This window comes from Strongylocentrotus purpuratus, unplaced genomic scaffold, assembly GCF_000002235.5.
Source record: "Strongylocentrotus purpuratus isolate Spur 01 unplaced genomic scaffold, Spur_5.0 spur5_scaffold_10, whole genome shotgun sequence".
In the NCBI taxonomy this organism is placed as follows: Eukaryota; Metazoa; Echinodermata; class Echinoidea; order Camarodonta; family Strongylocentrotidae; genus Strongylocentrotus; species Strongylocentrotus purpuratus.
This window is the reverse complement of record NW_022145595.1, coordinates 28,440,692-28,453,945: the sequence shown is the minus strand read 5'-3', so window position 1 is coordinate 28,453,945 and position 13,254 is coordinate 28,440,692. Positions and strand designations below refer to the sequence as shown.

General features: G+C 41.2%; 1 protein-coding gene across 5 annotated transcripts in view; it reads right to left on the bottom strand.

Annotated features, from left to right (window-relative positions):
* LOC100893015 (steroid 17-alpha-hydroxylase/17,20 lyase) overlaps positions 1–13,254 on the bottom strand; it is a 39,387-nt gene that overhangs the window by 16,009 nt on the left and 10,124 nt on the right. For 4 of the 5 annotated variants that reach the window (XM_030979988.1, XM_030979987.1, XM_030979989.1 and 1 more), the window contains exons 3-5: positions 9,354–9,527; positions 7,925–8,018; positions 1,698–1,856 (exon numbers count right to left, since the gene is read on the bottom strand). In XM_030979988.1, the coding sequence (XP_030835848.1) occupies positions 1,698–1,856; positions 7,925–8,018; positions 9,354–9,527 (427 nt within the window). The remainder of the gene's footprint in view (positions 1–1,697; positions 1,857–7,924; positions 8,019–9,353; positions 9,528–13,254) is intronic. The other variant, XM_030979991.1, reaches the window with a different exon arrangement.

The following is a 13,254-nucleotide window of genomic DNA, read 5'->3' as shown; positions in this document are numbered from 1 at the left end:
ATTTCTGCTAGCTTTGAAAGCTCATTCAGGATTATTTCATTTTGAAAAGTAAAAACATTGGCCCCCAGTCCCCCTCGATCGACTAGAGCTCACCTGAAATTAGGAGGGGGTGGGGGTGGTACATTTAGCAGTGTTCCGGATGATTTTTTTTTTTTTTTTTTTTTTTTTTTTTTTGGGGGGGGGGGGGGGGGGGGGGTCTCCAAGGCAAGAAAAGCCAGCGAAAAGCCGGCGAAAGGAGGAATAAAAAAAGTTGGCAGTCCAGAGATAGGGGGGGGGGGATGCTTTCAAAGGGAGTGAACGAGCATACGCGTACCCTAAATAACACTGAGTGGGGGGGGGGGGGAGCCGGGCATCTACTGTACGTGATTGCACTTTTTAAGCGCTCGCGTGCTGGCGCACTTTACGTCTGGGCTATAATAATACCTTGCAAAATAACGAAAAATTATTCTGAAGTTTATGAAGTGTTTGTTCGCGCACGTCGCGCAACTATTCTTAATGATCGTGAGATACTGTTTACGTGTTGGCTATACAGTTATACATACATACAAAAAATAACTAATTTCTCATGCATCATGCTGAAATTGAAACAATCACATTTTTTTCTTCTTCTTCTTCTTCCTTTTTGTTCTCTCTTTTTTTGGGTGTAATATTAGGGGGGATGTTTGTACAGGCCACCCCCCCCTCCTTTAAGCCAGGGGGATGCATCCCCCCACCCCCCGGGATTTACGCTCCTGCCCACCGCCATTCTTTTCTGCTCTACATGTACGAAGTTTCAGAGACACCTATTACAGAAAAATCATGCTTTAAGCAAGACAAAAATTTCCAAGTACATTCTGTTGAAATGCACCGCAATCAACATGCAAAATCTCTTAGCATTATGTTCACATCTTCTTCAACAATGGTATCCATTATTAACTATTTAGAAAACCAATGGCACAACAAACTCTATACACATACAAGTCTTGAAAAAGACTACTCAAGATGGACCTATCAAACATGCACACACACAGCACACACACATACATAACAAAGCACACGCGGACATTCACACACACACACACACACACCCACACACACACACACACAATACATGAATATGAGTAGATATAACAAATATAAGAACAAAGGTAGCGGTAAAGATACACATAGTGAAAGAATTTAGAAAAATAGGATGAATAAGAGAGAAAGAAAGGATGGTGAGGAAAGAAGTAAAAACAAAAAAGTCAGAAATCTTTGGAGATTACAAGGCACCCTCATATTTTTAACACGAGGTTTTCTTCACTCCTGCATCCATCTTCAGTTGAGTCACACGCCACGTCTTCGTGATCTCCTCTCCACACTCGAGATGACCCAAGTTGGGCGGGAATCCATCAATCGGTTCTTGAGATAACGCGATCACGAGAACGGGACGGACGGACAACCCGAAAACATAATGGCTGATCCTGCTACTTCGTTGCGGAGGCATAACAAAGAATAGAGAGTTGCCCTGCATCACAGTCGCATAAATATTATTAAATTTAAATTTAAATAACTCAATTTTCTTACTGCCTATATAAAGTTTCTTTCCAATTCAACTCCATCTGTACTGCTAATTTGTATGCTTCATAACAAGCTGATGTTAAGATTTGCCTTTCGACTAAAAAACTACTAAATAAAAAACCTACCCACGAGTATCAAAACCGTTGGGTAGAACTCACCTTCGTCCAAAGCACATCTGTGCGAGAACATTGTACATGATTAGATTGAGGAGAAACTTGGGGTCTATTGGTTGTCCCTCCGTCATGGCCAACTTCTTTTCAACCTTGGGGTAGACGCTGGAGATGAGACCCTGAAGAGGCTTGCCTGTTGCAAAATGCCTGGGAGCAAGGAAGAAAGGAAGGAGGTGTCGTAGTCGAGTGGTTTAATTGAGCACTTGACTGTATAAACAGACAGTTTTTCTGCATTTTGATATGTTTTATTGATTTCTTAATGCATATGTTGTTATTATTAAGTTCTTATTTAATGTACTTCCTCTATCAATGTGTTCTATCACATTCTTCTCACTTTGATTACTATGTATTTTAAATTTGTCTATAAATCGATAATAATGTCTTCCAATTTGGATAACTTTCAATCATCAATAATAATTTTCCATAATTTGGATAACTTCAAATCAAATCAACTCAAATTCATAATGTTATACAGTTTTGCTAACTTCCAATATTACCGTATCCACATGACTGTATAAACAGACAATTTTCTGCATTTATCATACATGCATAGTTTGAACAGCTCTTTTTCGAATCCTTCTTTAAAATAATCCTAACAGTATTTGATCTACATGTATATTACCGTTAGTTTTAGTTACACATTCATTTATAAATTATGTTGACCTTATCTTTATATTTTGTTTTATGTATGCACCAGCCAATGTGGAGAGCCTCTCGACAGAATTTTTTTAATTCTTTTAGGTGATCCTCAGGCATTGGCTGGTGCTAAATATCATTATGTTTACAGTATGTTCTATCATTTGTTAACCTTGTGATGTTTTGTATGTTATCATCTTGCCTGGAAATGAAATAAATAAATAAAAAAATAAATAAATAAAATGCAAAGGTCGTGTTAGGAATACTCCCAAAGGGAGTGGAGATAGTGCACACTGCATGTGTGCGAACGAATCTGATGACCGGGGTAATAATATCTGTTAAAGGTACTATGTCCCTTTTGCAGCCAACGTCAACTTCTGTAGAACTTTGCAGCAATTATGACTGTGTCACGTATTTCCTATCTGTGAAATTTAACGTTAGCAGTGTCCTAGTATTCAAATTATGCACGGAACCCGTTTAGTTTCTAGACTTCCCTGTCAGACACTATTGAGTGACTGACTAACATCTTTTTTAACACGTATCAAAGGAGAAGTCTACCCTATTCTCGCGCGATTAGTGGGGAAATGGCGTTCAATAAGGATCGCGCCAATCACTCGGCTTAACGTTTATAGTCGGCGAATAACAAAAATCATATAGGGTCCAGAACTAGACTACCAGTTGACTTGCTGATACCCCCACCACCCCCCTCCCCTAAAATTACAAATACATGAATGAAATAAGAATATATATGTAAAAGCGATCTTGGCCTTTGATCCATCAAAGTTTTGAAAATGGACTTAAACCCCTTTTGAACCACTTGATATTTTGGACGATATCATAAACAAATTTTAAAAAATTGGAATGCTCCGTTTCAATGATAAATTGGGCCCGCAATATATTCCATAGGTAAAAACTTTATGGTAAGGGTAACTGTTTCTGTTTCTGAAAGAAATAAAAATCAATATTCAACGCTCAAATGTTTGGGCAAGATTTGACTGCAGCCTGCACTGTTTGTTAATACCCACCACCCCGTCTCTGTCCATAAACACAGTCTACAGGAACAGTAACAGTTTCTCATTGAAACATGGACTAAAGTAACCTGTCTACGCAGTAGCAAACACTACATTCCTTGAATAGGACATTGCAAATAGAGGTCACAGACAGTACTCTTCATTAAAGACTAGGGGCCCACCTGTACATTCTCATCGATCATGCAGTTATACCAGGAACTTGGAAGGAATCCGCCCCCCCCCCCCCACTCAGTGTTATTTAGGGTACGCGTATGATTGCTCCCTGTTTTTGAAAGCACCCCCTATCTGAGGACTGCCAACATTTCCGAACCCCCCTTTCGCGGGCTTTTCGCGGGCTTTACCTGCCTTGCAGACCCCCCTATATTCGGAAAAAAATCTCAATGTACCCCCTAAATTCAGAATAATTTCTCAGGAGTCCAAAGAGATGAGAAAATAAAGAAAAAACACCCCCTTTTAAAGAAATCTCCAGGTGAAAAGTCAAATACACCCCCTTTTTTTTTTACAATTCTCGGGCCGGACTTTGTCGCACGAAAAGTCCCCCTTTACCGGAGATTTTGGTAACACGTATGCGGTCATTCCGACCCCGGAGTGGGGGGGGGGGGAAGGAAGTGAGACCCAAGCAGGGTTCCACACATTAACTCCACACTATTTTGGGGGCATTGAACTTTTTACAGACTCTGTGTATGAACCAGGGCTCAAATTAATTTTTTGTCCACGGGGCTCTTCCCCCCTCCAAAAAAAGAGCCCCCGTGAGCCTTCTCACGGGGGCTCTTTTAGTACTGACGGGGCTCTTTTTATACAAATATCCATTATATTGGAACCTATGATACTCCTCAATTTTTTGCAATTTCGTTATTATCATTTTAATCAGCGTTTTCCCTCTTACAAATTTACAAGCTACATAGCTGTTCTCTCGATTTTTTCCCGTTCTGCACATTATTTCCTCCTCATTATTCGGAGCAACTTTTACATTCTTTCTTTGCTGAGCCGCGTAGCGGCGAGGCGATTTTGTGTGTGTGCTATTTTGGACAGGCGCGGATCCACGGGTCGATTCTACCGGCCCGCCCCCCCCCCCCCCTAGCCTCCCAAACCGCTAAAAAAATAGGATAGTAACGTAAATTTTACCTTAAGAAATAAAATAAAAAACGCCCCCCCCCCCCCTGACCTGCCAGTGACACAAATGCGGCATCAAAATATTTGTGCTTCTCTGACCGTAATTAAATGCCTAAAACCCCTGAACCCCCCCCCCCACACACCAATTTACGCTCGCTACCCTCTACCTGATCGTAAATATTTTAGCCCCCACTTTGATAAACGTTCCGCGGATCCTGTGCATATAATATATACGCATACAACACTGATCTTTATGATGTCTTTAACGTGACATATTTTCTTCTCCCCTTGCAAATGAGAAAGAAAACAAGGTCATTAAAAGGGATTAAGCGACAAATAATGATTGTGATTCAAATTAGTGCGAATATTTGTTTGGATAAGAACTGCTATTCACCCGAATCTTCTTTGTAAAAACAACTTTTACACATCGCAGCCATGCTTACTGAGTTGAGACGTTCCATTCAATGTAAAATTCTCATTAAAGAATACACTTCTCCTAATCTGAAAGTGATCTTACAACACAGTGGCAGATTTGCATGGCTGTGATTTGTAAAAGTCGTTTTTACAAAGAAGATTCTGGTGAAAAGCATTGCTTATTCAAAAAAAATCCTTGCATCAATTTGAATCACAATGATTATTTGTCGCATGATCCTTTTATTAAATAACCTTGTTTTCTTTTTTGTTTGCAAGGGGAGAAGGAGCTATGTCACGTTAAGAAATCATAAAGATCAGTTGTATTATGCGTATATATTATGATATTATGATCATCGATCATGCAGTTATACCAGGAACTTGGAAGGAACCCGCCCCCCCCCCCCACTCAGTGTTATTTAGGGTACGCGTATGATTGTTCCCTGTTTTTGAAAGCACCCCCTATTATTCGGAGCAACTTTTACATTTTTTCTTTACTGAGCCGCGTAGCGGCGAGGCGATTTTGTGTGTGTGCTATTTTGGACAGGCGCGGATCCACGGGTCGATTCTACCGGCCCGCACCCCTAGCCTCCCAAACCGCTAAAAAAATAGGATAGTAACGTAAATTTTACCTTAAGAAATAAAATAAAAAACGCCCCCCCCCCCTGACCTGCCAGTGACACAAATGCGGCATCAAAATATTTGTGCTTCTCTGACCGTAATTAAATGCCTAAAACCCCTGAACCCCCCCCCCCCCACACCAATTTACGCTCGCTACCCTCTACCTGATCGTAAATATTTTAGCCCCCACTTTGATAAACGTTCCGCGGGGCCTGTGCATATAATATATACGCATACAACACTGATCTTTATGATGTCTTTAACGTGACATATTTTCTTCTCCCCTTGCAAATGAGAAAGAAAACGAGGTCATTAAAAGGGATTAAGCGACAAATAATGATTGTGATTCAAATTGATGCGAATATTTGTTTGGATAAGAACTGCTATTCACCCGAATCTTCTTTGTAAAAACAACTTTTACACATCGCAGCCATGCTTACTGAGTTGAGACGTTCCATTCAATGTAAAATTCTCATTAAAGAATACACTTCTCCTAATCTGAAAGTGATCTTACAACACAGTGGCAGATTTGCATGGCTGTGATTTGTAAAAGTCGTTTTTACAAAGAAGATTCTGGTGAAAAGCATTGCTTATTCAAAAAAAATCCTTGCATCAATTTGAATCACAATGATTATTTGTCGCATGATCCTTTTATTAAATAACCTTGTTTTCTTTTTTGTTTGCAAGGGGAGAAGGAGCTATGTCACGTTAAGAAATCATAAAGATCAGTTGTATTATGCGTATATATTATGATATTATGATCATCGATCATGCAGTTATACCAGGAACTTGGAAGGAACCCGCCCCCCCCCCCCCCCCACTCAGTGTTATTTAGGGTACGCGTATGATTGTTCCCTGTTTTTGAAAGCACCCCCTATTATTCGGAGCAACTTTTACATTTTTTCTTTACTGAGCCGCGTAGCGGCGAGGCGATTTTGTGTGTGTGCTATTTTGGACAGGCGCGGATCCACGGGTCGATTCTACCGGCCCGCACCCCTAGCCTCCCAAACCGCTAAAAAAATAGGATAGTAACGTAAATTTTACCTTAAGAAATAAAATAAAAAACGCCCCCCCCCCCCTGACCTGCCAGTGACACAAATGCGGCATCAAAATATTTGTGCTTCTCTGACCGTAATTAAATGCCTAAAACCCCTGAACCCCCCCCCCCACACCAATTTACGCTCGCTACCCTCTACCTGATCGTAAATACTTTAGCCCCCACTTTGATAAACGTTCCGCGGGGCCTGTGCATATAATATATACGCATACAACACTGATCTTTATGATGTCTTTAACGTGACATATTTTCTTCTCACCTTGCAAATGAGAAAGAAAACAAGGTCATTAAAAGGGATTAAGCGACAAATAATGATTGTGATTCAAATTGATGCGAATATTTGTTTGCTATTCACCCGAATCTTCTTTGTAAAAACAACTTTTACAAATCGCAGCCATGCTTACTGAGTTGAGACGTTCCATTCAATGTAAAATTCTCATTGAAGAATACACTTCTCCTAATCTGAAAGTGATCTTACAACACAGTGGCAGATTTGCATGGCTGTGATTTGTAAAAGTCGTTTTTACAAAGAAGATTCTGGTGAAAAGCATTGCTTATTCAAAAAAAAATCCTTGCATCAATTTGAATCACAATGATTATTTGTCGCATGATCCTTTTATTAAATAACCTTGTTTTCTTTTTTGTTTGCAAGGGGAGAAGAAGCTATGTCACGTTAAGAAATCATAAAGATCAGTTGTATTATGCGTATATATTATGATACCAGAACAAATGTTGATTATCAGAATGTCATTTTGGAATACCTCTATACAAATACCACATTGTCTTTAGCCCGTATCAGTATTAGTATGATCCAATATAAAGCTATTATTCTTTATTCAGTTCAGTATAATGCTCTTCACTCGCTGGTATGAACCCAACGTAAAAACGCAAAAATGCAAAATGTTGCCGGATCCAGACTTAGATTCGGACGCCCATTCATCACTGGCGCCTGTGATTCAATTCCCCGCTTCCCCGCTGAATACATGGCAATGATCATGATAATGATAAACACCCCGTATGTACACTGTATACAAAGACCGCTAATGGGAGTCGAGGAAATTGTTTTTTAAAGGCAGGTGGTCTTTATATTTAGGTTCTGTAAGTTTGTGTTTCATTGAGAAGCCAGTTACAAGAGAAACAAACACATGTGGCCTTTATACAGCCCGGGTAATAAATAACATGATTGCAGTGCGCTGAGGGAGAATATTATTAATACTGATGGAGTAATCTTGGGTAAATAAGACATATTATTATTATTATTATTATTATTACTATTATCAAAGGCAGGTAGTCTTTCTACACAGGTGGTCGCTTGAGCAGGTCTGACTATATTAGCTCAGTTTTACCTGAGAGCTGAGTGAGCCAACCTGCGATGAAGTTTCCAGGTCTCATTGTAAGGGCTAAAAGCAATATCCTTGAATCCTTCCGTGAGGAGTTCCACTGAAAATTGAAATACATGAAAACACGATATCAGCAAGAATATACACCTACTTAATTATGTTTGCGTACATCCTTTTTCAATACATTCATTTTAACCCCTTCTGTAAAGATCGACAGTGGCCGGCATTTATGATGCCCTTTAGGTCAACCAAATTTGATTAGCATTAATATATTGCTGGCCAAGAGAAAACAATAAAATACAAGGATTATTTTCTTAATAAAGTTTTTTTAATTTTAAGCATGCAATACTATGGTGACTGCATGCCCCAACACCTCAAATGTCAATTCCTTCTCTCTAACTTTCTCTCTCCCACATATTGCTTTGTTTTTCTCCGAATCTGCATATCTTTGCTGCATATAACCTCTCTGCTCTTTCATCTGCTATCTGATGTTGCAAAGATAATTTCAGTATCTAAACATATATAACTATAAAAAAAAAACATGATTATGCAACAAACGCAGAGCAACATTGTTATAATTGAGTAAAGTTGAAGAAGCAAAGGAGAGAAGGCAGGAAAAGCTAAAAAGGTAGTCGACTTGGATGGGGCTTGGATTACTACCTCAGTCATAGCATTAGAATAATGTTGATATTATACATACAGCAGTCCGTCCTGGTGGTCCCTTATCATTACATCAGTCAAATCATAAAATATTATGTTGATTATTATAATTATCCCAGTCATAGCATAAAGTATTACTTGATATCATATAGCAATTCTGTAACTGTCTGGTGCTCCGACATTATTACCCCATAGTCATAGTATACAAATATACACTGTCTTGATAAGTTCTGGTTTAAAAACTATGCGCACGAGGTGACTCCAATAGAACTATTTGCTGACGGGCGCAGCACCGAAGCAAATGGTACTATTGGAGTCACCGAGGCCCATAGTTTTTTTAACTAGTACCTCGAAAAGAAGACAAGGTATATTTGTTTTATATCCTGCATCCAAAATTTATCTTGAAAACAATGTTATCAAAATTTTAAAATTTGAAAAAGTTCATTTTTTTAATAAAAAGATAATTTAAAATAATTTAAAAATTATGAGATTAAAAAAGAATTAAAAAAATTGAAAGAAAAAAAAAATCCAAATAATTTCAACTCCTAAAAAGTACTCTCATATAGCTCTCAACCAATCAAAAACCAATAATTTTTTGATGCAGGATATAATTAAAAAATAGTATGTTGATATCCAACAACTATTATCCCTGTAACAACTATTATCCCTGTCACGGCACAAAATATTATGTTGACAACTTAAACAACCATTATTCTATATAGTCATAGCATAAATTATCATGTTAATATTTGAATACTAAATCCTATCCACTTACGGGAGTAGAAGTCTGGACGACCAGCAAAGTCCTCGCCCTGTTTGAGGACGGCTTCCTTGATCAATGCTTGGCGGTTGAGGACTACCATCCATCTCTGCCCCGCCTTGAAGCCAACGACATCACCGTACTTCTTGGCCCATTCCCCAAAGACAACCTCAGGAGAATCATTTATACCTGAAAACCAAAGGAGCATAACAAACATGAAAGATTTAACTAACAGTAAAATGTATCAAGATGAGATATCAAGAGGAGAAGCTGTATAAAACCTCAAACAATGACAGTAACAGCCAAAATAAGAAAGCACAAAACTTAGTCTAGATGTAGATCTAAAGTACAATAGCAATAAGAAAATCTAGTACCAAATTGTTTTTGAATACTTGTTTGTGAAATGGATCTATTTTTGGATTTTGGATTAAAACGTATAATAATATTCTTCATAGAAATTTGCATGCAGTGGCGCAATGAGCAAAAACGGTTTATATATATATATATATATATATATATATATCTATTTTTTTTTTATTCCTGGGAGGGGGGGGGTGACAAAAAAATCCGCATCAACCCACTCTTACCCGAAGGCCCCTCTGAACGTTTTTCAAAGTAGGGTCTAGGGGCAAGGCCCCGGCGGGTGTCAAGGGGCAGAGCCCCCGAAGCTCAAGGGGTATGGGCATCAGTGACGGATCCAGGAATTTCTTACGGGGGGGGGGGCACAAAATGGCATGGGGTGAAATATAATTATTTAATACGATGAAGCGACAGAGCGAGGGAGGGGGTTCTGACCCCCTCCCAGAATAGGAAGCATTTGCAATTTTAGAACCACATTAGACGCATTTTCAGGTACTTCCTAGAGTAATATGGCGTAAAATTGGTTTCTCCTACCCCCTCCAAGAGTAGGGATCTTTTGTAATTTGAGAACCACATTTGTCCGGCTCTTCCTGGAAAAACACGAGGCCTTCTGAATGGTTAGAAGTTAGAGAAAAGTGATCTGTCACGTCGTGAGACGTTGTATATGCTTCGTTGCTGCACAATGCACACAGACGGTGGTCCGGTGCTTCATCAGTAGTACTTGCAAAAATTATCTCGAGTGTATAAACTGTGTTGTTATCAGGGGCGTCGCTAGACCTTTTTAAGTGGGGGTGGGTGTGTAGAGGCCACCGATTAACGACAAAATTAGTCACCAATTACCGACAAATATATCAATGCCTATGTCCTAATGTTTACAAATTTAACCCTATAAACCCGGGGCCAGGAGCTTATTCCCGAAGCTGTGACACTTTATTACATTTTTAAAGAAAGAAGACGATTCGTTAACGTTCTCGACTCTTAATCCTAGTCTTAATTCAGTTGCCCCCTTCCACGCGAAGCGCGGAAGCTTTGCCGTTTCATTAAATTGAAAGAAGACGATTCGTTTTACATTTCTCTACTCTTAATCCTTGTTTGAATTCAGTTTCCCCAATGGGCCCCAGTGGAACATTCGTTCGCAAATCTGTGCATGTACAGTCCGAGTGGTTGGTCTTCTTCTTATCGAGTCACTACACAAGTCCCGTCCAGTGGTCCACACAGGCTTTGGCACGGCAATTCACGGCTTCCAGGTCATCTTGGGTGCATGGCTCTGGCAGGAGTGGGCAGGCTAGCAGGTGTTCCATTGTCTGTTCCTGGCCGCATTCACATGCCGTTTGTTCGTCTCCTAGACCCCACCTCTGCATTAGGACTCTGCATCGACCGTAGCCAGTTCTTAGGCGGTTGAGGCTAAGCCAGGTAAGCCAAGTCTCACTGGAGCCGGTTGCGAGGGATTCCTTCGGGCTGAGGGAGAGTTTATGTGGAGTGGTCTGAAGGTGGTTAGACCACAAAGTCATCCTTTGGTTGTGAGGGCTAGTATTAAGAGGCTCTACAGAGTGCAGAAAGCTGTGTCTGGATTTGAGCCGCTTGCCCACTGGCTGTTGTTCGAAGAGTGGGTGGAGAGGATTTTTTTTCTTGTTTGTCCTTTTCTTTCTGGGACAAGACCAACCTTCTGACGTGTGGAGGGGCAATACCGCAGAGCAGGTAGATGTCCTCTACTTTAGTTGGTCTAAGGCATCCAGTGATCGCTCTGAAAGATGAATTTAGAGCTGGGTCAATCTTGGGTGCATGGGCCGACCTACTCCATACTGGTGATGCATACTCCGCAGCAGAGAAGCAAAGCGCGAGGGCTGTCGTCCGGATTGTTCTGGCATCAGTCCCCCAGTTGGTGTTGGCTAGCTTCTTGAGGATGCTGTTGCGGGCTCCAACTTTTGCCTTTGTGTTGGCAATGTGGTTCTTGTAGGTAAGGGAGCGATCGAGTGTGACGCCTAAGTAGACTGGGTTGGGAGTATGCTTCAGCCTTTTCCCATACCAGCTGATCCTTAGTTGATGGTTGGCATCCCTGTACTTGAGGTGGAATGCGCTTATCTGAGTTTTATCAGGGTTAGCTCTCAGGTGGTTGGTCGCATAGTATGGGATGAGACCGGCCAGGGCATCACTGAGGGACTCCTCCAACTTCACAAAAGACTGGTTCTGGGTGGCGATGCAGAGATCATCGGCGTAGAGGAAGCTCCTGGTGTTTGGGTGGATCGGTTGGTCATTCGTGTACACGTTAAAGAGTAACGGTGCGAGCACACTTCCTTGTGGTAGGCCATTTTTCTGTCTGCGCCATCTGCTGCGATTCCCATTGAGAACCACAAAATATCGCCGATTGGACAGCAACGTCTGGATGAGTCCAGTCAGTCTCACGTCCTTTGTCAGCTCAAAGATCTTCCTGGTAAGGATTCTGTGGTTCACAGTGTCGTAGGCAGCAGAGAGATCAACGAAAGCAGCTCCGGTGATTAGCTTAATCTCATACCCGTCCTCAATGATCTGAGTGAGGTTTAGGAGTTGGCCAGTGCATGATGTTCCTGGCCTAAACCCTGCTTGTTCTGGAAATAGATGTTCATCCACGAATGGGGCGATGCGGTTGAGGATAAGCCGCTCGAACAGCTTATATGTATGACACAGTAGGGAGATAGACCTGTAGCTCTTTGGACTGGCTGCATCTTTACCAGGCTTCAACAGGGCAATAACTTTGGATTTCCTCCAGAGTTTTGGGATGTTGTTGGTGCCCAAACATTCGTTGAACATTTTGAGAAGCCAGTTCAGGGCGCCTGGTCTAAGCTGTTTGATCTGCTCGCAGAGGATGTCATCAAGTCCAGCAGCTTTGTTGTTTTTCATTGCTTTGATGGCAGCAAGCAGGTCGTTCATGGTGAACGGTCTAGTGAAGCCTGGGTCATCTTGAGAGCTTGGAGCGTCTGGGACCTTAGGGAGTCTGGCTCTTCTGGTTCTTCTGGGGTGATGGTCAGGATTTCCCCGACCATTCAATAGGAGTTGATGGGCAACTTGGTCAGCAGTGACTTCAGATCTTGGTTGGGCCTTTGTATAGTCATTGCCCAGTATCCGGATCGTTTTCCATGCCTTCCTGCTGCTATGTGTCATGTCAGTGGATTGAATGAATTCCTGCCACTTCCTCGAGTCCTTCTAGATTCACCAATTTCCTTGGTCAGATTTTCTCCAGATTCCAGTGTCTCCTCACTAAAGTGGTCCAACTGGAAGTGTTCGATGTAGTCTTCATACATCACCTTGGAGTGGTCCGTCAAGCCTTGAATGTAGCTTGTGCGACATCCTCGGGTGATATTACACCTTGACGATTTCTTCATCAACTCTACAAAGGTGTCGTAGTTTTGGGGGTGGCAGGTAGGTCCTGGATGTAGGAGTCAAAGTCCTTAGCAAACTTTTCCCAGTTTGCCTTCCTCAGGTTGAAACGACGTCGGAAGGGTACTGCTCGTGGATTAATGACTGCATTAACCTTAAGCCCTATCGGTCGGTGCTGGGAGTGAGGGATTGGGTCGAGAAT